The sequence below is a fragment of the Botrytis byssoidea genome, assembly GCF_014898295.1.
Source record: "Botrytis byssoidea strain MUCL 94 chromosome Unknown BBYS_015, whole genome shotgun sequence".
Taxonomy (NCBI): domain Eukaryota; kingdom Fungi; phylum Ascomycota; class Leotiomycetes; order Helotiales; family Sclerotiniaceae; genus Botrytis; species Botrytis byssoidea.
Window position 1 is genome coordinate 403262 of NW_024065856.1, and position 19739 is coordinate 423000.

Sequence of the window (19739 nt, forward strand, 5' to 3'; positions counted from 1 at the left end):
TCACAGATTTATACTCCGAGATAAAGCTTCCCTAACTGGCTTGGCGTTCAACTCACGATCATGTATGAGCGTGTCGTCATGAAGAAATACGTGGAGAAAGCACGACTTCGCTAGACCGCAAATCATCGCAGCTTCCTGATTCAGTATAGTTAGTATGCAAGGTACTATACAGTCTGCGGACTATAACATGGCATATATGTTGCGTGATAGAGTGACTGATTTCATGTCAATTCCATCATAATCTTTTCCTCTCTCTTTTACTTCGCGTTCCAGAGAATGAGGTGCAATTTAGTTCTGACCAGTGTAGTTACTGGGCTCATTGGTTCAACATGTGCTTCTATATTGACAAAAGTTGGTACGGTTAGAGAGCCGCCAATATCGATAACTAGGCGGGATACTTTGGCCTATACACCATATACTATAGACCAGCCAGTGCGTTGGAGTTTCAAGCTTCTCTTCCTTTGCAAGTTCTGATTTTGATGTGTAGATTGATCATTTCCCAAATGATCCGGCGTATGCTCCACATACAAATGCTACTTTCAAACAAAGGTATTGGTATGATGCGACATACTATAAACCTGGGGGGCCGGTCTATCTCTACATTGGAGGAGAAACCAATGGCCAGAATAGGTTCAGCAACCTTCAGACTGGGAGTATGTTTTGAACTGTTTGACTAGGTCGTTTTATTGACCATCTTCTAGTCATTCAAATACTGATGGAAGCTACAAACGGTCTTGGGATTATTCTCGAGAACCGGTACTATGGCAAGAGCTGGCCGTTCAACACCAGCACAACAGATAATTTGGCATACTTGACCAATCAACAAAGTTCGTATCATCTACTACATCTCCTGACAGACTGAATCTAACATACTTGATTCCAGCCGTTGCGGACAATGCATACTTCGCTCAACATGTATCTTTGTCTGGGCTCAATGCTAGTATCACTGCACCAGACACTAAATGGATACTCTACGGAGGCTCTTTGGCCGGCGGTCAGACTGCCTTATCAGTAAAGTAAATTCCATCACCACCCATAGAGATCTGGAGATTTCCCACAGGCTACCGACAGCTTGGATGGTAGATGTAGACGCAGGGCAACAGAGCTGATACTGTTGGTTAGAATTTATCCAGACATCTTCTTTGGCGGTATTGCTGCCAGCGCCCCTGTCAAGACTGTTGTGGGATATCCAGAATGGTTAGCAAATACAAACTGATTCTTTCATGGACTCTGTAACTAACTTTGTGCCTAGGTACAATCCGATTCAGAGATTGGCTCCTCAGGACTGTATATCAAGTATTAACGGCATTATCGATAAATTTGACGCCCTTATATCCGCCAACAACACATATGCGATCAGAGAATTTAAATCCTTGTTCGGACTTGAGGCTTTGACAGACCATAGAGACTTTGCCATGACTATTGCATTTCCTCGTAAGAATAGCCTCGAGTGTGTCTGGAGTTTATCGCAGCTAACTTGATACAGTTGGCGGGCCAATGAATTATCCCACAAGTACATGGCAAGAACTGAATTGGAGTCCGTTGTATACTTCAAACGATTTCTGGGACTTCTGCTCGAACATCACGAACGTCAATGCTCCCAAAACGGTTACAGAGGTCGATTACGCCCTCTCAAACTATACAGGAGGTGAGCCATGGACAAATCTTGGAAATTATGCCAATTATATCAAGAGTGTCCTTATTCCACTGTGCGATGGCGAGCCTATCGATAGCACCTCCTGTTTTGGCACCCAAAACGAGACGTACTACGCCGACGTTACAAATGGAGCAGGTCGTTCGTATCTCTACACCAGTACGTGACTTCCTAGAATATCTCCAACTCACAATATACTGACTATTGTCTAAAGCATGCCTTGAACTTGGTGCCTATCAAGCAGCACCCGATACCGGCCCATCGCTTATTTCTCGCGTTCTCCAACCAGATTACACGTAAGTAATCACCCCCTTTCTCAAATCGGCAACATGCTAAACTCGGATCAGTCAACAATGGTGTAACTGGGCATTTCCACCTGGAGATTACAACTCTATCCCACCAGTCGTCAACCTTACCTTATGGAACCAATATGGTGGATACAACTTCTCTGCCGATCGTCTAGCTTTCATCGACGGAGGTGAGTAATTTTCAAGCTTAATAGAATCTATGCATCTTCTTGCGGCCTTCGATAATTCAATCTTTATCAGACACTAACATCATGCTAGACAATGACGTATGGCTTGACCTCTGTTACCACTCCCACTATGCGCCTAGCCCCCGAGTTTCCTCAGATCTACACCCCGAGTTTCTCATCTCTGGCGCGGGTCATCATTGGGACTCTTATGGTATCTTGGATGTTGCAGCCGAGCCATTGTTCATTCAACAGGCACATCTTTGGGAGATTAGAACGGTTAAGAAATGGTTAAAAGCTGGTTGGTAAATGCATTGATGTTATGAGGTATGATTAATTACTTATAAAATTCTCGGATAAAGTGCAAAAAGATGTGTAGTTGCCATATCCTTTAGAAAACAAGACAAATGTATATAGCAATCATCCATCCTATCTCCATAGCATGGATAAAACCATTCGCCATATACATGAAGTAACTGCTAGAAATACCTCATCCTGCTTCGCTTTGTCTCAAACAATCTTCCAACCTTACCATACAACCCTCGAAGCTTCGAGCCTCACAGGCAGACACTTTCTTACTTGGCAAACCCTTTCGTCCCCTGTACTTGACCTCTAGCTAGCCTCAAGTGTTAGAGCTTTCCAGCGATAAACCCTCCCGATTTCCTCCTCAAAGCTTGTTCATGCTGAAATCCCATTCCGTTCTCACCATATAGACATTTCATTCCCAGTGATTTTCAAGAAGTCATTCAATATCCACTCATACAACCACTCATCACCAGAAGTGAATGCCATTTCTCGAACCATGCCTCCAACCACCCTTTCCACATCCTTTCTCAGACGATACCCGAGTTATGTGATACTTTGATGCAGACTCATTTGATATCAAAAGAATCTATCTGCATGTGTTCAATATGTGGTACGAGGATTTTGCAGGGGAAAAGATGGATGCTTTTATTGAGTATAGTTTGAATTAGGAGCTAGATCTTTGATTTTGTAGCAAAGACATGAAAATAGATGTAGAGATTTGTTGGATGTTTATGGCAAACGCACTAGGAACAACCCTCTCGAGACTCACATTTTCAAAGAGAGCCCTGAGAATGTCAAACATGGGCAATTATCTATTGTTTGTGCTTGACCAGGATGGGTCAAGCAAAGAATCATAATATCAAGACAGTTGAGCAATATCAATTCCAAGTACTTGTGGTGGCACTTCAGTTTTCTTTTAAACAATCAAATTGCCCACAAGCTTTTTACTATTCATCTACCTAGTATGCATATGTGAATACCTCGAGAAAAATTGGAAAAGTCCATGAACCTCGAAATCAATGCCATAGCTTTTATCAACTCCAACCCCTACATGGTCGTAAAGGACAGATAAAAGAAATATTCCGGACTGTGGGGAGACTTTGGCTACTCATGATATAATCTCTTCAGTCTCCTCAACGATCTCCTCGACAATTTCTTCAATCTCAATAGCTTGTCCTTCATCACCGCTTGCCATCTTAGATTTGAGAGGCTCCAGAGGGTCAAGAGGAAGACCTGCGTCTTCTCTATCGGCCTTGACATCCTCCTCCATATTTGCTCTCCATGCAAGCCATTCGTCCAAGAGTCTACGTCTGTGTTCGACAACAGCAAGATCGGCGGATGCACCACGGTCGGCATCTTCTTGATCGAATACCTTGCTGTATTCACGGAGATTTTTGCGGATTTGCTTTTGTTCCTCCTTGGAGAGAAGAGTGGGTGGTCGAGGACGCCACAACCATTGCTTGAACTTCTCAACTGGTTCTTCGCGAAGCTGCTCACCCTTGAAGTCGTACAAATGGTAGCCGTTCTCCATCTATTGATAGTTAGTATATTAATCAAAAAAGAATATTAGCTACTTACGGTGTGTTTCCAAATACTGGCACTGGTAGCAACGAAGCGTCCTGTGGGATCCCAGTCGATATCCGTTACACCATAATGATCTGCGGTATTCATAAGCTGTAAGTTGGCTGTCAAGTCCTTATCACTTTCAGGCTTCTCGCCCTCAAAGTCCATATCATAGAATTCCATATCGAAACTTTGTTGCGAGTGGACTGTGGCTACAATAACGAATCTACCCTTTGGAGACCAGTAAATGGCGTTGCTGTTCTTTTTGTCATATGTGCGGATGTGCTTGAAGTTACCGACACCATTACCCTTGATCTTCTCTGGGCAGTAGAAGGATACGGATGTCTTAGGTGGAACGGCTGTAGCTGCAACGACTTCTGCGGTTGTAATGATAACAAAGCGGTCACCCTTAGGCTCCCAAGCGAAGTTAATAACGGTGTCTTTGATCGAATCAACAACCTCGACAGGGACTCCCTTTTCTTTAACGCGGAAGATCTCCAAACTAGTCGCGAGAGATTTCTTGGACTTCGAATGTCTATCAACCTTGACACACAAATATGATGCATCTGATTGCCAGTGGAGCTTTGCGTCAGTCACACTGAAGAGGTTCAATGTTCGGACAACTTCTTTAGATGGAATGCTCATCAATCCAACCTTAGCTGGGTTGCTGCCAATTTCTGGAGTCCAGTAGCAGAACAGTTGCTCATAGGTCTTGACACCCTCACGGTGTGGGGTTGCTGGTGCCCAGTCGAAGTCCATTACACCGTCAATTTTTATCGAGGTTTTGTCTAGAAGATTCATTTTAGGTAATTCATAGACAGAAATCGATGAGCCTTGAGTCAAACGCGCAACGTATTTATCATCTGATGACCACTTGAACGCTGGCCATTGTATCTTCCTCTTGATAGGGTTGCCGTCTGCATCAACGCTGTTGCTTGGCAAATCAAGATTGGCGAATGAACGTAATGGCAAGCCAGTCTCGATATCCCAGATGACATAGTTCTTTCCATCATCATCAATAGACAAAGCTGGGTGTCCTTCCTCTCCGATAGTGATTGGTCTATTTGACCATGTTGTAAGGTATTTCTCTCCTGGCGAAAAGTCGACAAGATTGACAAAAGGATGCGCGAAACGCTTTTGTCTAGTCCAAGATGGCCCACCCCAGAGCTGCACACCTTGTTGATGCATCGAGGTCAAGAAAGTACCTTGAGGTGACCACTGTACAAATGATTCAGTCCAGTGTTGGCGATCGACGATACTTTCTGGTGCATCCTTCTCGTTGTTCCAAAGAACTTGTACTCTGTCATCCTTATACATGACAAATTGATCCCGTCCGCGTCCGGCTGGATCCGCAAGCCATGATCTCAAGTGCTCCTTCTCGGTGAACTCTTCGATTTTTGGAGGGGTGTAATTCTCGTCAATGCGTCCTTCCCGACCATAGCGATCAATATCCGTCAATTTGTTGACTCGAAGGGTATGTTTCTTGTCGAGGGGCACGCCGTCGAGGGCTTTGCATGCAGCAATAGCTTCAGCAGGGGAGGAGTATTCGACGAAGGCAAATCTATTCTTATCAATATATAAAATGAGGGATGACAAAGAACATCTAAAGCTTACTTGTGCGACTTGCCATCTGGTCCGATGGGCATGTGTATTGAGTCCTTTTTCGTTTGACCAACAGAGTCCAATTTTCTCAACAAAAATTTGATCAACTTGGGCTTAGTATCTTCGTTAACTTCTGGGAGGCCATCGATAACAACGAAAGTATCGAGTCCTTGCTCGAGCTGTACTTCGAAACGTTCTCTTAAATCGGAAATGTCGAGCTCTTCCTCATCGTACTCATCTTCTTCTGGATCTGGGAGATGATCGAAACTTGGCGCCATGATTGCGATGTAATGCGATCAACCAACAGCCTTTGCGCGTTCTCTTGTCAGTTCGATAAATGTTGTTGGTGAGTTTTTGTGTGAATTCGTTTGGAAATTTTGACCCCACTAGCCCACTTCTGTACAGTCTATTCTGAATCAGACTATTCGAATTGATTACAGCGTCTTGATATCGAATTATTGCAACCAAAGTCTTGAGCTCCTGTATAGAAATGATTTCATAAACAAAGGACAAAATTCCTTGAATAGAATGTGAGTGGTGGTCGAGATCAGGTTCTTCAAATAGACAAGGCTGCCAAAAAATCGATTTTCCCCCAACTTTAATTTTCGTGTGCGAGGCACTAACGAATTAATTTTAGAGCCACATTAGCGATTACTATTCGACGCGCCCCTAGAAACTTTACGCGACGACGAGGTGTTTTAATCCGAAAAAAATTGTAGCATATCTCGCCGATCTCCATACAAAGCAAGATGGCTTCCTTTAACCCAACCCAAATCTTTGAAGATGGTACAACTGAGGAGAAGGGAGAGAACGCTCGTCTCTCTGCTTTTGTTGGTGCTATCGCAGTTGGAGATTTAGGTAATTTGAACCCCTCCATGAAGCTTCAAAAGTGTAATTTACTGAATGAATATCTCTTTAGTCAAATCAACTCTAGGACCAAAGGGTATGGACAAGATCCTTCAGAGTGCAAGTACAGGCGAAATTTTAGTCACAAACGATGGTGCTACCATCCTCAAAGCTATTGCCTTGGACAATGCAGCTGCCAAAGTCCTTGTCAACATCTCGAAAGTGCAGGATGACGAGGTTGGAGACGGAACTACATCCGTTACTGTATTAGCTGCAGAGCTTCTGCGAGAAGCTGAGAAGTTGGTTGATAAAAAAATACATCCGCAGACCATTATCGAAGGTTATAGAATAGCAAGCCAGGCGGCCCTTTCAGCATTAGAGAAGTCAGCGGTGGACCACAGCAGCAATGCCGAAGCTTTCAGAAAAGATTTGTTAGCCATCGCACGCACAACTTTGAGCTCCAAGGTCCTCTCGCAAGATCGAATTCAATTTGCAGAGTTGGCTGTTGACGCTGTTTTACGTATGAAAGGTTCATCAGACTTAAGTCACATCCAAATTATCAAAAAGGCTGGTGGAAAGTTGAGCGATTCATATCTCGATGAAGGTTTCATTTTGGACAAGAAAATCGGAGTCAACCAACCTAAACGATTAGAAAAGGCTAAGATTCTTGTTGCGAACACCGCCATGGACACGGATAAGATTAAGATTTTTGGTGCCCGAGTAAAGGTTGGCTCCACTGGAAAGTTAGCTGAATTGGAGAAGGCCGAGAAAGATAAGATGAAGGCAAAGGTTGAAAAGATCAAGGCACATGGCATCAACTGCTTCATCAACAGACAACTCATCTACAACTGGCCTGAACAACTCTTTTCGGATGCCGGTATCATGTCCATTGAGCATGCCGATTTTGATGGTATCGAGAGACTGGCTTTGGTTACTGGTGGTGAGATTACATCGACGTTTGATCACCCAGATCAAGTCAAGCTCGGTCATTGTGACCTGATTGAAGAAGTGATCATTGGTGAAGATACTCTCATTAAATTCTCTGGTGTTGCTGCTGGTCAAGCTTGCACAATTGTACTAAGAGGAGCTACTGAGCAGTTGCTTGATGAAGCAGAGAGATCTCTTCACGATGCTCTTGCAGTTCTTTCACAAACTGTCAAGGAGCCAAGAACTACCCTTGGTGGAGGCTGTGCTGAGATGTTAATGGCTAAAGCTGTTGAAGGCGCTGCAGTCAAAGTAGATGGCAAAAAACAAATTGCTGTTGGTTCTTTTGCGGTAGCACTCCGTCAATTACCCACAATCTTGGCTGACAACGCCGGTTATGATTCAAGCGATTTAGTCGCTAGACTCCGAACAGCCATTTACGATGGTATGTCCACATACGGACTGGATCTTTTGACTCCAGGAGGTGGAATCGCTGACATGCGAGAACTGGGAGTTATTGAAAGTTACAAGTTGAAGAAGGCAGTAGTCTCATCAGCTTCCGAGGCAGCAGAGGTCAGTACTATCATTCCCATATTCCCCTTCAATACTAACACAAATCAGCTCCTCCTCAGAGTGGACAATATCATTCGCAGTGCACCACGGAGAAGAGAGAGATGAGCATAATGAAAGAAAAAAATGACGACTGTATTATGAAGATGCAAAATGGTCAGGGAGATTTGTACCAACTATACCATAGACATATTGCAGCAACAATAATGAATGAATGGATGAACAACCTCTAAATCCTCTTGGTTTTCTGTGGTTATTTTTTTTTTTTTTTTTTTTTTTTTGAGATTTTCCGTTCAATGGGATCTCGTACCAACAGCGAATTATGTGATTGCTAGCCAGGTGATTGCAAGAGCCAATATTAGAATCCAGCAACAGTGTGTATCTAGTTGATGTTAATTATCTGCCTTTACCACAGCTTTGAAACAACCACGCCTTTAGAATCCAGATAATCCCAAAGTTGCAAAATTCAAAGCTATGGTTCGTCTGCTTCTGCCAATAGAATCGCTTCCGTCATACGAATTTCATGATAGCAGAGTCTAAAGTCTCACTTCAGTGATCTAGGTGTTTTTTTGCTAGTGTATTCCATCTGTTCTCTATTTATTGGGCAACGGTTACTCCCGCGAACATTCAAACCTTCTTTACGGGACGAGGAGAATAGAACACTCCTAATTATTAGACTCTTGATCTTGAACGACATATTTGTTCCTGTTTGCCTTTGGTGTCATCACTCTTAGTCCTTCAGGACACCTTTCCGTGACTACTTGGAACAGAGGCTTATGAATATGTTGCTAGCCGCTTGGAAATTGTCAAAGCCAAGTAAGTCAATGAATGAGACATGTTTGGAAAAGGAATAGGCAATGCTGGCGATGTGAGTGTATTAATAAGAATTGAGATGGGGTGATTATACCTAATTATAAAGCACGTATTAATTTTGAAAGCTCCATCGGTTCCATAGGTTTAAGGTTTGAGGGATGTTATCAATTTCATATTCGCTACAGTGTATGATAATTTATTATACTCTTACATCGTAGGTTTTTATATATATAGATGATTTACTCCGTGAGTGCAATTCCCAAGAATTTGCAGCATTAGTACTCTATATCAATGCAAATCTCAATCAAATCGTTACATTTTTACCTACCTAATTGGTATTAAGTGTGGGAGTTATAATTTCAAAACCTGGAATGCCAACAAGTATTGTTGAATTGATCCTGGATTGTACCAACTTCGAGTTTTGACTTGAGATTGTGTGTGAGTGAGTTGATGGGTAGATGTAGAAGCAAGGAGAAGAAATGTTCAGGTAAGCTGACGAACGTTCGAATCCTACCTCAGTACTAGGGAGGAGGGGAGGTAGTACTGTAAGCTGAAAGAAGGAGAAAACCCCCCTTGCCTTCTTCTTCTTCTTCTTCTTTTAGTCTCTTCAATCTCTCACCACAGTTGGGGTCTATCAACTGAATTGCTTCAGATCAATAAATTATATAGTTTTCCCCATCTACCTACTAGTCCTACCAATACCACTATCTACCCGGTACCTAGTTTTCTTCCTTTCCCTCACGCCGTTTCTACTCCATACTCCACATTTGAATTCCGTCTGCCGGTTCGTACCTGTCGACCAATTTATTCTTATGAAATTGATCGAGGGGCTTTTCTAGTGTTTACAAACTCAACTAGCTCATGTGGATGTGGATGTGGATTGGATCGGAAAAGTCCCTATTATTAGCCTTCTTTTTCTAATTCTTCTGACACGAAAAAACCCACCGAGCCACCGCGCACACACACACACAGCTACACAAATCACAACCACCACCACATTTTGGTTTATCCCATCCCATCCCATCCCGTCACTCCTCTTCCCTTCCCTTCTTTTGTTTCATCGAGGGCAACAATTTAGCAATTCGTTAATCATTATTATTTGTTCAAACTCGAGACTCGAATTCAATCAGACTCAATAGAATTCAATTCAACATCGAAGTTTTATCTTTGTTTAGCTGCCGTCATACGATATCTCCTTTCATCATCAGCCTCTGCAAATAAATAAATCCCTCAAATACTTCGCCGTGTGCGAAGTATTAACAAATACACGTTGACCTTCAATCATGGTCAGGCCCCAGGCCTGTGGCGAAGCCGTGAATAATATATTCATCTTCGCAGCATTCTTTTTGGTTCTACCATGGTTAGTCGATGCTCAGCAGCAGCAGCGATCAGTTCTCAGGCAACATGAATCCTCGCCCGAGATCGGTAGTTCAGAGGCAATACGGACTCCTCTTGAAGCAACTAAAATAAAAACCATCGAGACCCCTTTGATCATTCCACGAAGAAAACAAACTTTGAGCGTAAAGGCCGGATCTCACGATATAGTCGATGCGAGCGCCGATTCAGCACCATTAGCTCCTTCACATCTTGCACAATCCAGTAGGCTTGAGTCTAACAGTCTTCAGTCTCCTGGATGGGGTTCTTCGCAGCCGAGTGCGCGGGATCTCCAAGACTGGGAAGTAGAAGATTTTGTGCTACTGGCGACCGTTGATGGAAGTGTGTGGGCGCGCGATAGAAAAACGGGTAAACATAAATGGCGAATGCGTAAGTAGTCCCAATGAAGGCGTATTGTTTGCTGCTCGATTCCGCATCATGAGAACAATCACTAATCCTGATGGACATCCACAGAATTACCTGAAGTCTCGATGATTTCCACCAAACATCATAAAAGAAACAAATCTGCCGATTTCAATGAAGCTCCGACCCCATGGGGTATTGACGATTATGTTTGGATCGTTGAACCGACTGAACATGGTGGTTTATGGATATATCGACCCGATGTTCCAAATGGTGGCCTGATCAACACAGGTCTAACAATGAAGAAATTAGTTGACGAAATGTCACCTTACCAGAGTGACGACCCCGAAGTCGTATACACTGGTTCGAAGAAAACTCAAATGGTGCATGTTGATGCCACCAATGGAAAAATATTACAGGTCTTTGGAGGAGATTACATTGTCGATGCAAAGGACCAAAGCTGTAGCTCTGAAAATGGATTTGTGGGAAGAGAAGCTGACGAATGTCAAAACCCCACGATTTGGTTGGGGTTATCAAAATACGAAGTCAACATCGTTGGCAAGGACCAACACCCAATTGCTACTTTAATGTACAATGAATGGGGACCTAATGTTCAAGACGCGAAGAAATATGGAGACAAATATCACCAAACACTCGACAACAAATATATCCTCGCTGGGCAGGATGGCCACGTAATGGGATTTGATCGTGAGCGGAACGATGATCACGAACTACTGTTCCAACAGAAGCTTCCTTCACCTGTCGTTAGGGTATTTGATATCTTTAGACCCTGGGGAATTGAGGAAAAGAATCTGAAATTGATGATACTTCCACAACCTAAGCCCGAGTTGTCGGCTGAAAACGAAATGTCGGAAACGGACCAGCATCGAAATCGAGTTGTTATCAATCTTTCTAAAGATGGAAGTTTTTATGCTATGTCTGGAAAATCATATCCTTTGGCTGTAACAGGCTCCAAAGCCGAAATTTACCAACGTGAATCGTTGAAACGCGAGTCTTGGAAAAAGATGGGTCAGCCCGAGCTGGCGGCGGCGCTAACTGGTGTTCATTTTCTCGACGAGCCAACCGAACCCCGTCTGACCATATCTGCTCCCCTATTCGAAGATGACAACCAAAGCAAAGTGACTGTCACAGACCTCACCCCAGAACTTCTTGGTGAACCAACTCTATTACAAAGCTTCCAGCAAATCCCAAGGCTAGCGATTGATAGTGTTGTCGAATTTGTGAAAAATCCTGTTCTCATTCTTTTTTTGATGATACTAGTTATCTCGAACCAAAGAGCAATAAGAGCTTGGATCGGCCGCCATGGACTTCACAATAAAAAATCTGTCGTTTCGCACAAAGATCGACCTGTAACTAAGGATGTGCCACCAATCGACGATTCAAGTGACGATGCCGCAAACATCAACGGTCACGAGGCTACCCGTCTTTCAGTTATTCCGGAAGACAAACCTCTTGGTGAACCCAACCCTATTGTTAAGGATTCCACATCTCTCCCAGACGTTCCTGAAGATGCTGTTGCGGCCGTGCCACTTGAAGGTACTACTGTGAACGATGCTAGCGCATTATCAGAAGCTGTGCAAGATGCTAGCGATCTTACCCTATCACCCGAAAAGAAAAGAAGAAAACGAGGACGACGTGGTGGCGTTAACCACCGAGGGAAGAAAGATCGTCCAGGTCAAACTGGAAGTGACCAAGAGTCTCAAAATGCTCCCGTCAAAAAGCTACCCCCAACTGTTGAAGATGCCGTGCACAATGTCAAAAACATGTTTCCTCAGAACACGCTCGAACCTGACATTCAGACGGTGTCCAATGACCCTGCGGAAGTTTCTGGCTCCAAAATTCGCATCGGGGCATTGGAAGTAGACCAGAACAAATTAGTCGGAACGGGTAGCAATGGTACCATGGTCTTTGAAGGGAAGTTTGATGGCCGCGCTGTCGCTGTCAAGCGGATGCTCATTCAATTTTATGACATCGCATCCCAAGAAACTAAGCTATTAAGAGAAAGTGACGATCATCCAAATGGTAACTATTCCAAAGTCTCCCTTGTATTAATTCTCTAACATTCTAATAGTTATTCGGTACTTCGCACAACAGAGTGCTGCTGGATTCCTTTATATCGCCCTGGAGTTATGTCCTGCCTCGTTAAGTGATGTCATTGAAAAGCCACACTTACACAGAGATCTGGCTCAAGGTGGTGAAAAGGACCTTCCAAACGTACTCTATCAAATTACCAATGGTATCCAGCACCTCCACAACCTCCGTATCGTCCATCGTGACCTAAAGCCACAGAACATTCTAGTTGCTATGTCTAAGAATGGTAAACCTCGCCTTCTCGTTTCAGACTTCGGGCTATGCAAAAAACTGGAAGTGGAACAGTCATCTTTCAGGGCTACTACTGCCCATGCGGCCGGTACATCTGGCTGGCGGGCCCCGGAGCTTCTACTTGACGATGATGACAAGCCAGGATCCATGGTTGACACGAGTACAGATGGTGGTGGGTCAGGCTCGATTCTTGTTGGCTCAGATATGATGCACAATCGCAGAGCCACACGTGCTATCGATATATTCTCACTTGGATTGGTATTCTTCTACGTTTTAACCAAAGGTAGCCATCCTTTTGATTGTGGCGATCGATACATGAGGGAGGTGAATATTCGCAAAGACAATTTCGATTTGGATCTCCTGGATGTCCTTGGAGATTATGCCTTCGAAGCTAAGGATCTAATCAGCTCTATGCTTCGCAAGGAGCCAAAATCTCGCCCGGTCGCAGCACAAGTTATGGCGCATCCTTTTTTCTGGTCTGCAAAGAAGCGATTGAACTTCCTTTGTGATGTCTCTGACCACTTTGAAAAGGAAAAGCGGGACCCTCCCAGCCCTGCCCTCTTAGAACTTGAGAGATGGGCCGGAGATGTCTGTCACGGCGATTTCTTAAAATCACTTGGAAAGGAGTTCGTGGATTCGATGGGCAAACAAAGGAAGTATACCGGCACACGACTTTTGGATCTTCTTCGAGCCCTGAGGAATAAAAAGAATCACTACGAAGACATGCCTGACAAACTGAAGAAAGATGTCGGTCCCTTGCCTGACGGTTACCTCAGTTTCTGGACTAGGAAATTTCCTAACTTATTAATTGTCTGTTGGAATGTTGTGTACGAAGTAGAGTGGGATCAGGTGGATCGTTTTAAGGAATACTATGAGCCAGCAGGCCTTTAAGATGCCCATGGTTTTGGTGGTTGTATCATTATTTATGGCGTAAGGGACTATAAAATGGGTTATTATACCTCTTTCTTTTGGATAATGAGATCATGATCAATACCCAGCTGGAAATAAAGGTGTTTCTATATACATCCGGTGATGATTTGTGAAAAATATTAGTTATAATTACTTCTTTTATTATCACCATTGTAATTATTCACCCTTTCAATGATATATGTGAGATACTATCTTAGAAGCACTTGATGAGTATGGTGATGCATCAGAGACATGATTTAATTTAGAAGATCTACCTACCTAGGTAGATGAAAACATTTCGATATGCCTACCAGATAGACAGCAGGGTGAGTTATTATGAGAAAATAACACATAATAGTAGCTGCATCTACTTCATCAATTCCTATGTATTTATCTTAGAATTGAGTAGGAATACTATTCTCATAATTATTAATTGAAGTATTCCCAACACAGATGTATTCTTTCAGTTAGCACTTCAATGTCAGACATAGCATTCAACATACATTGGTTGGTCGAATTAACTAACAAAGGAATGAAAACGCACATACAAAACGAATGTCTCCATAAACTTAGGTAGGTAGGTAGGTAGGTAGGTAGATCTACGAGGTACCTACATCCCGGAGCTAATGATAAAGGCTTACCTAGTATTAAAAGGCTAGGCTTGGGCTAATCCTTGCATTCTCGTCGCATCATCATCTGGGCAGCTTTCCAACGAGACAACACAATTGATAAACAAAAAAAACTTCAAAGATTTCCTTCATACATTCATACTCTGATACTCATGCCCATAAGTTTTAGTAGCCATTCTGATCATAAATTTGTTAAACACCATTCAAATCAACATTCAAAATTATCCATCTAATTCACCATCATCTTTTGGAGTGGAATCTCTTGATTCATTCTTTTGGTTTCTTATGGTTCATTTTGTTAATGCGACAACAATAACAATAATATTCCAACATCAAACTTATTACCATACTGGCAGATACAAGCCCTATCGTTTTACCCTTACTGCAAGTAAAGGAGGTCTTCTAATCATTCTGCCTTTTCTGCTTTGGTTTGAGATTCACTCATTCACTTGATACCAATTGTATTTTGCTATCTTCCTTATCCCCCAGGATTTCCTCTTCTATCCCATATCCCCTCTCTCGCAGGTAGCACAACTTCTAGAATCTGATATTGGTACAAGAATTTTCCAACCAACAACACAATGTCTTGTAAGCCTATCTACTATAGGAACCTACCTAATATACCACTAACTTCATTGAAAGTAACCTCGGAAGAAAATTCAAAGTATTCCATAATCATTGATAGAATTCTCAAAGAGGGTGATCTCAGTACCATCTCTGCAAAACAGATTCGTAAGGATCTTCAAGCAGAACTGGGATTTGATCTTTCCCATCAAAAAGTAATGCTATTTCTACAATCTCACAATTTCATGGTGCTAACTCCTGTCCTTTAAGGATGCCGTTAAAGCTTTGATCCTGGAAAGATTTGACGAAGTCTCGAAACACACTCAGGATGCATCTACCCCTCCACCTGCAACCAATGGACATGCTAAGAGCGAATACATCAAAGATGAAGGATCGCAGACTCCCACGTCAAAGCGAGAAGTTGATGGTTCCGACGAAGATCAGAAGCCAAAGAAGAAGAGACCGAAGCAGGATGATGATGCGAAGTTGGCGGCTCTACTACAGGCGCAAGAAGACAGCAGGACAAGATCGACTAGAGGTGGTGGAACGAAACGAAGCGCAGGCGTTAAGAAGAGCAAGAGTACACCAAAGAAAAAGAAATCTTCAGCAAAGGTCAAGGCGACAGATGATAGTGACATGGAGTTAGGTTCAGATGGGGAGCCTAAAGAGGTCGTCAGAAAGGGCGGGTTTCATGTAAGAAGCTGCTCCATATTTAGAAATGTTGTACAAGTAACTAATTTCTAACAGAAGCAATATAATCTTTCGGCAGCTTTGGCGGATCTAGTAGGGGAACCAACAGTACGTATCGCTGTCTAATTACCATACGCTCATACTAATTTGTTCCGGCAGTTGTCTCGGCCACAAGTTGTCAAGAAGATTTGGGAACATATCAAAAGTCTCAATCTTCAAGATCCTAGCGACAAAAGACAAATTATATGCGATGATAAGATGCAATTGGTTTTCAAAACGGAGAGAGTTCATATGTTTACCATGAATAAGCTTCTTGGTAAACAGCTGTATCCTGTTGAGGAGGAATAGGATACTTCAGTCATTGGGAGTATGGTGATAATATGGCCGTTTTTCGTTTCCATGAGGGCGTTTTGGGGAAGGCATTGCATTGAATTTTTGGGTATCTAACTAGGTACTCGTAGGTAAGGGACGGCATGAATGAATCCCAAGTTTTCGGGACCGCCAGCTCAGAATTATCTTTATTCGTTAGGGACAGCGTCTTCATGGGGTTTTTAGATGTATGAATCATCTATCATTGACTAAATAGACCTAAGAATCTGTCTCGCAGTGACTCTGAACTTTATTTGTTTATAGCTTCCTCCATGTAAATTCTTCGGGGTGACTCTAACCGTTGATTTATCAGCCTTGAACGGTCACTCAGCAGCCTTGCCTTGCGTAGGCGGGGCTAAGCGATTGCAGGCCCCCACACCTTCTCTGTATAATAATTTGTCTTGGTTGCTGTAGTTCTTAGAGGCAAATCAGCAGTTGATTTGCAAAGGAATTATTCTTATTTACACCAGGAAGCTTCAACTCTATTCCACAGCAAGTGTCAGCTTTTCCATTACAATAAAAGTATACTAGAGTCACAATTCATACATCAAGACCTCATATCACAGAACGCTATAAACATCACAGTAAATTAGCAATGACGTCTACAGCCGGAATTCCTTCTACAGCTGACGCTTCTGCGCTGCCCCGCAACGATGGACAGCGAGGCCCACGAGGAAGAGGAAGGGGTCGCGGTCGAGGAGGGGCTCTGGGAGATTCCGGTAGTGATTCTAGACGTTCGGAAAACCGTGGGGGGAGACGAGGGGGTCGTGGTGGGAATAGGGGACATACGGCTAGTCACGAAACTGCCAATACAAATACCAATACTATGAACTCTACAGATCCCAACGCCAAATTTTCCACCCAGAAGAAACTGTCTAGAGCAGATGGTGAAAATAAGGACGCAAATGGGGAACCGGTCGAAGTAGAGGTATGCTTCATCTGCGCCTCGGACGTCGAACACAATGCTGTCGCCCCATGTAACCATCGCACATGCCATATTTGTGCTTTGAGGATGAGAGCATTATACAAGTCGAAAGACTGCGGCTATTGCAGAGTGAGTCCCGCTGTTGTCGACTTCATCAAACCAGGCTAATATCTTCCAAGGCACCCTCGCCATTTGTTATATTCACAGACAATGCGACCAAAAATTATGAAGACTTCTCCGACGAAGATATTTCGAATACAGACCCAAACATTGGTATTCGATATGAAAGTAACGATATTCAGGAGGATACCCTATTACTTCTGCGGTATAATTGTCCTGATCCCGATTGTACTACAGCATGTAGAGGCTGGCCAGATTTGCATCGTCATGTTAGATCTATACATCAGAAGAAAATGTGTGATCTGTGTACGAGACATAAAAAAGTGTTCACCCACGAACACGAGTTATTCGCAGACAAAGAACTCGAAAAACATATGAGGAAAGGAGATGATAACCCTGGAGCACTCGATCAAACTGGATTCAAAGGGCATCCTCTATGTTCGTTCTGTGGTCAACGATTCTATGGTGATGACGAGCTATTTTTGCATTGCCGAGACAAGCATGAAAGATGCCATGTCTGTGATCGACAGAGTAATAACGGTCAGCCACATTACTACATTGATTATAATTCTCTATCTCAGCATCTACGAAAGGACCATTTTCCTTGCAACGAACCGGAATGCTTGGAGCAGAAGTTTGTATTCTTTGCAACGGAAATGGATCTAAAAGCACATCAATTAGAAGTGCATGGAAGTAGTTTATCTAAAGATGTTCGCAGGGATGCGAGGACGGTTGACATTTCTACCTTTGAATATCGCCAACCATATGCACAAGAGCGCAACCGCGGCGGAAATCAACGAGAGCAACGAGAAGGCCGTGGTAGAGGCAGGGGTAGAGATCCAAATGCTGAACCATTGGCACCTTCCAGTGCACAACCCTTACGTCGGGAAGAGCAGGCTTTCCAGCGTCAAATGGCTGTGCAAGGCGCTCAGGCTGGCTCTTCGAGAGCTTTCGGTGGTCAATTGACGGCGCCTACCCCTGCCCAAGCTAGTGCCAGAGTCAACTCGGCAGAAGCCTCACGGGCTGCTTCCGCTCGGCCTGCAGCTAATGCCGGGGGTCTTTCCGAAGCTGTCAGGGGGCTGGATATATCTGTACCAGAATTAACAGCCGAAGAACAACGCAAGCAACTCCAACATCAAGATGTTATTGATAGAGCGACCCGACTTTTACAAAATGACCAAACCAAGCTAAATCAATTCCGCAACTCTATATCTTCGTACAAGAATGCTGGGATTACTGCTTCTGCTCTCATCGATGCATTTTTTGCACTATTTTCAGATACTACTCCGGCCGCACTCGGCTCGCTTATCCGTGAAGTGGCCGATCTTTTTGAAAACCAGAGTAAGGGGAAGGCAATAGTCACCGCTTGGAACGATTGGCGTGCAATAAATGAAGATTACCCATCTCTGCCAGCTCCTACTTCCAGTAACGGTAATTCCATACCTTTAGGGTGGGCATCCGCAAATTCCAACTCTTCATCTGGCCCACGATCTAATCGTGTGCTGAAATTGAAAAAGTCTACAGCGCAATCCTCCCGCTCAACCGTCTCACAGAATCGATCCTGGGGCACTGCTTCAGCATCCGCTTCCACCTCATCACCTGCCCCATCCTCTTCAAATCAGTACAATAATCCCTTCCCAACTCTCCCTACATCCCGTCCAAATCAAAGCGACTCCCGTATAACAACTACACCTTGGGTTGCACCGACTCTTGCAAACTCCTCTTCTTCCGCGCCCGCATCTGCACCTCCTAGTCGAGCACCTTCACGCGCACAAGCGAGGAATGGAAAGGACACAAGTGCCTTCCCAGCGTTGCCTCCGGCTGCCAAACCGCAAAGTACCATATTTGGGTACGGCACAGGGATGGTAAGGAGGGATATGGGAGGTAGACCGGTTGCGACTGCATGGGGGGCAGGAAATGGTGAAGGAAGTTCGGGGACTGGAGATGCAGAGAGTGCGGATGCTGGGCAGGGAGGAAGGAAAAGGGGAAATAAGGGAAAGAAGCAAGTCTTGATGAATTGGGGTTAAAGATTTGACTGCTGAGTATTGGTTATTTCGATTAAACAATGGGTCAATAGCAAGCAGCCGATATCGCTGTGACTTGGAAGAGTAGAGATGTTAAGATAAAGTTTCATGAAAGTTTTAGGACTGCTTTTGTACATGATTCTTCCTGTGGTTGGTAGAAATATAGATATGTATTCTATTCACGGATGACCCAGTATAGAAAGCCTTCAGCGTTACATGAATGAGAGTCTGACGTCTTCTGAGTTGTGGTTGATTGATTGATTGACACTTGACGGTATGGTGAATTGGAACCGGATACTGATAGGCCCTCCTACAGTCTTCAAATGCTCTATGGTGGATTTTGCATGCATGTGTGAGTTTTTGTTCTAATGTTTATCTTCTTCTACAGCAACATTGATTTTTTAGACACTGGAGTGGTATCATACGTGTTACTTGTGGTGGATTTGTGAGGAGTTTGTTCATATGATTTGCTTGATATTCTTCGTTTGCTTTGTGGTGATGTGGATGTGGATGTTGAGGGGGAGGTAGGTAGGTAGGAAGGTAGGTAGGTAGATTGGTTGGGGTTGGTTTGGGGCTGTAGTTGGGGTTGGTAGTCCAAGTGGAGTGGGTGGGTGATGAAGGGGCGAAGGGGGTTGGGTGGAGGTGAAGGAGTGAAGGGGATTGGGTGGAGGTGGGTGGT

General features: G+C 43.7%; 6 protein-coding genes across 6 annotated transcripts; 5 read left to right on the plus strand and 1 right to left on the minus strand.

Moving 5' to 3' along the window:
- Positions 1–276: 276 nt before the first annotated feature.
- Positions 277–2435, plus strand: EAE97_007616 (uncharacterized protein; the record flags this gene model as incomplete). Its single annotated transcript, XM_038878130.1, has 10 exons — positions 277–432; positions 488–653; positions 702–827; positions 884–1016; positions 1123–1197; positions 1253–1434; positions 1487–1813; positions 1869–1950; positions 2002–2132; positions 2221–2435. 10 exons carry the CDS (start codon positions 277–279, stop codon positions 2433–2435), a joined length of 1593 nt encoding a protein of 530 aa, XP_038730968.1.
- A 1105-nt stretch (positions 2436–3540) lies between these two features.
- EAE97_007617 (uncharacterized protein) lies at positions 3541–5875 on the minus strand (the record flags this gene model as incomplete). Its single annotated transcript, XM_038878131.1, has 3 exons — positions 3541–3963; positions 4011–5556; positions 5610–5875. 3 exons carry the CDS (start codon positions 5873–5875, stop codon positions 3541–3543), a joined length of 2235 nt encoding a protein of 744 aa, XP_038730969.1.
- Positions 5876–6346: 471 nt separating this feature from the next.
- Positions 6347–8045, plus strand: EAE97_007618 (uncharacterized protein; the record flags this gene model as incomplete). Its single annotated transcript, XM_038878132.1, has 3 exons — positions 6347–6455; positions 6517–7940; positions 7989–8045. The coding sequence occupies 3 exons, from the start codon at positions 6347–6349 to the stop codon at positions 8043–8045; spliced, it is 1590 nt and encodes a 529-aa protein (XP_038730970.1).
- A 1988-nt stretch (positions 8046–10033) lies between these two features.
- EAE97_007619 (uncharacterized protein) lies at positions 10034–13721 on the plus strand (the record flags this gene model as incomplete). Its single annotated transcript, XM_038878133.1, has 3 exons — positions 10034–10514; positions 10599–12530; positions 12580–13721. The coding sequence occupies 3 exons, from the start codon at positions 10034–10036 to the stop codon at positions 13719–13721; spliced, it is 3555 nt and encodes a 1184-aa protein (XP_038730971.1).
- Positions 13722–14949: 1228 nt separating this feature from the next.
- On the plus strand, positions 14950–15970 carry EAE97_007620 (uncharacterized protein; the record flags this gene model as incomplete). Its single annotated transcript, XM_038878134.1, has 5 exons — positions 14950–14956; positions 15011–15147; positions 15203–15625; positions 15680–15730; positions 15782–15970. The coding sequence occupies 5 exons, from the start codon at positions 14950–14952 to the stop codon at positions 15968–15970; spliced, it is 807 nt and encodes a 268-aa protein (XP_038730972.1).
- A 616-nt stretch (positions 15971–16586) lies between these two features.
- Positions 16587–19538, plus strand: EAE97_007621 (uncharacterized protein; the record flags this gene model as incomplete). Its single annotated transcript, XM_038878135.1, has 2 exons — positions 16587–17045; positions 17096–19538. 2 exons carry the CDS (start codon positions 16587–16589, stop codon positions 19061–19063), a joined length of 2427 nt encoding a protein of 808 aa, XP_038730973.1. The 3' UTR covers positions 19064–19538.
- Between the last annotated feature and the right edge of the window lie 201 nt (positions 19539–19739).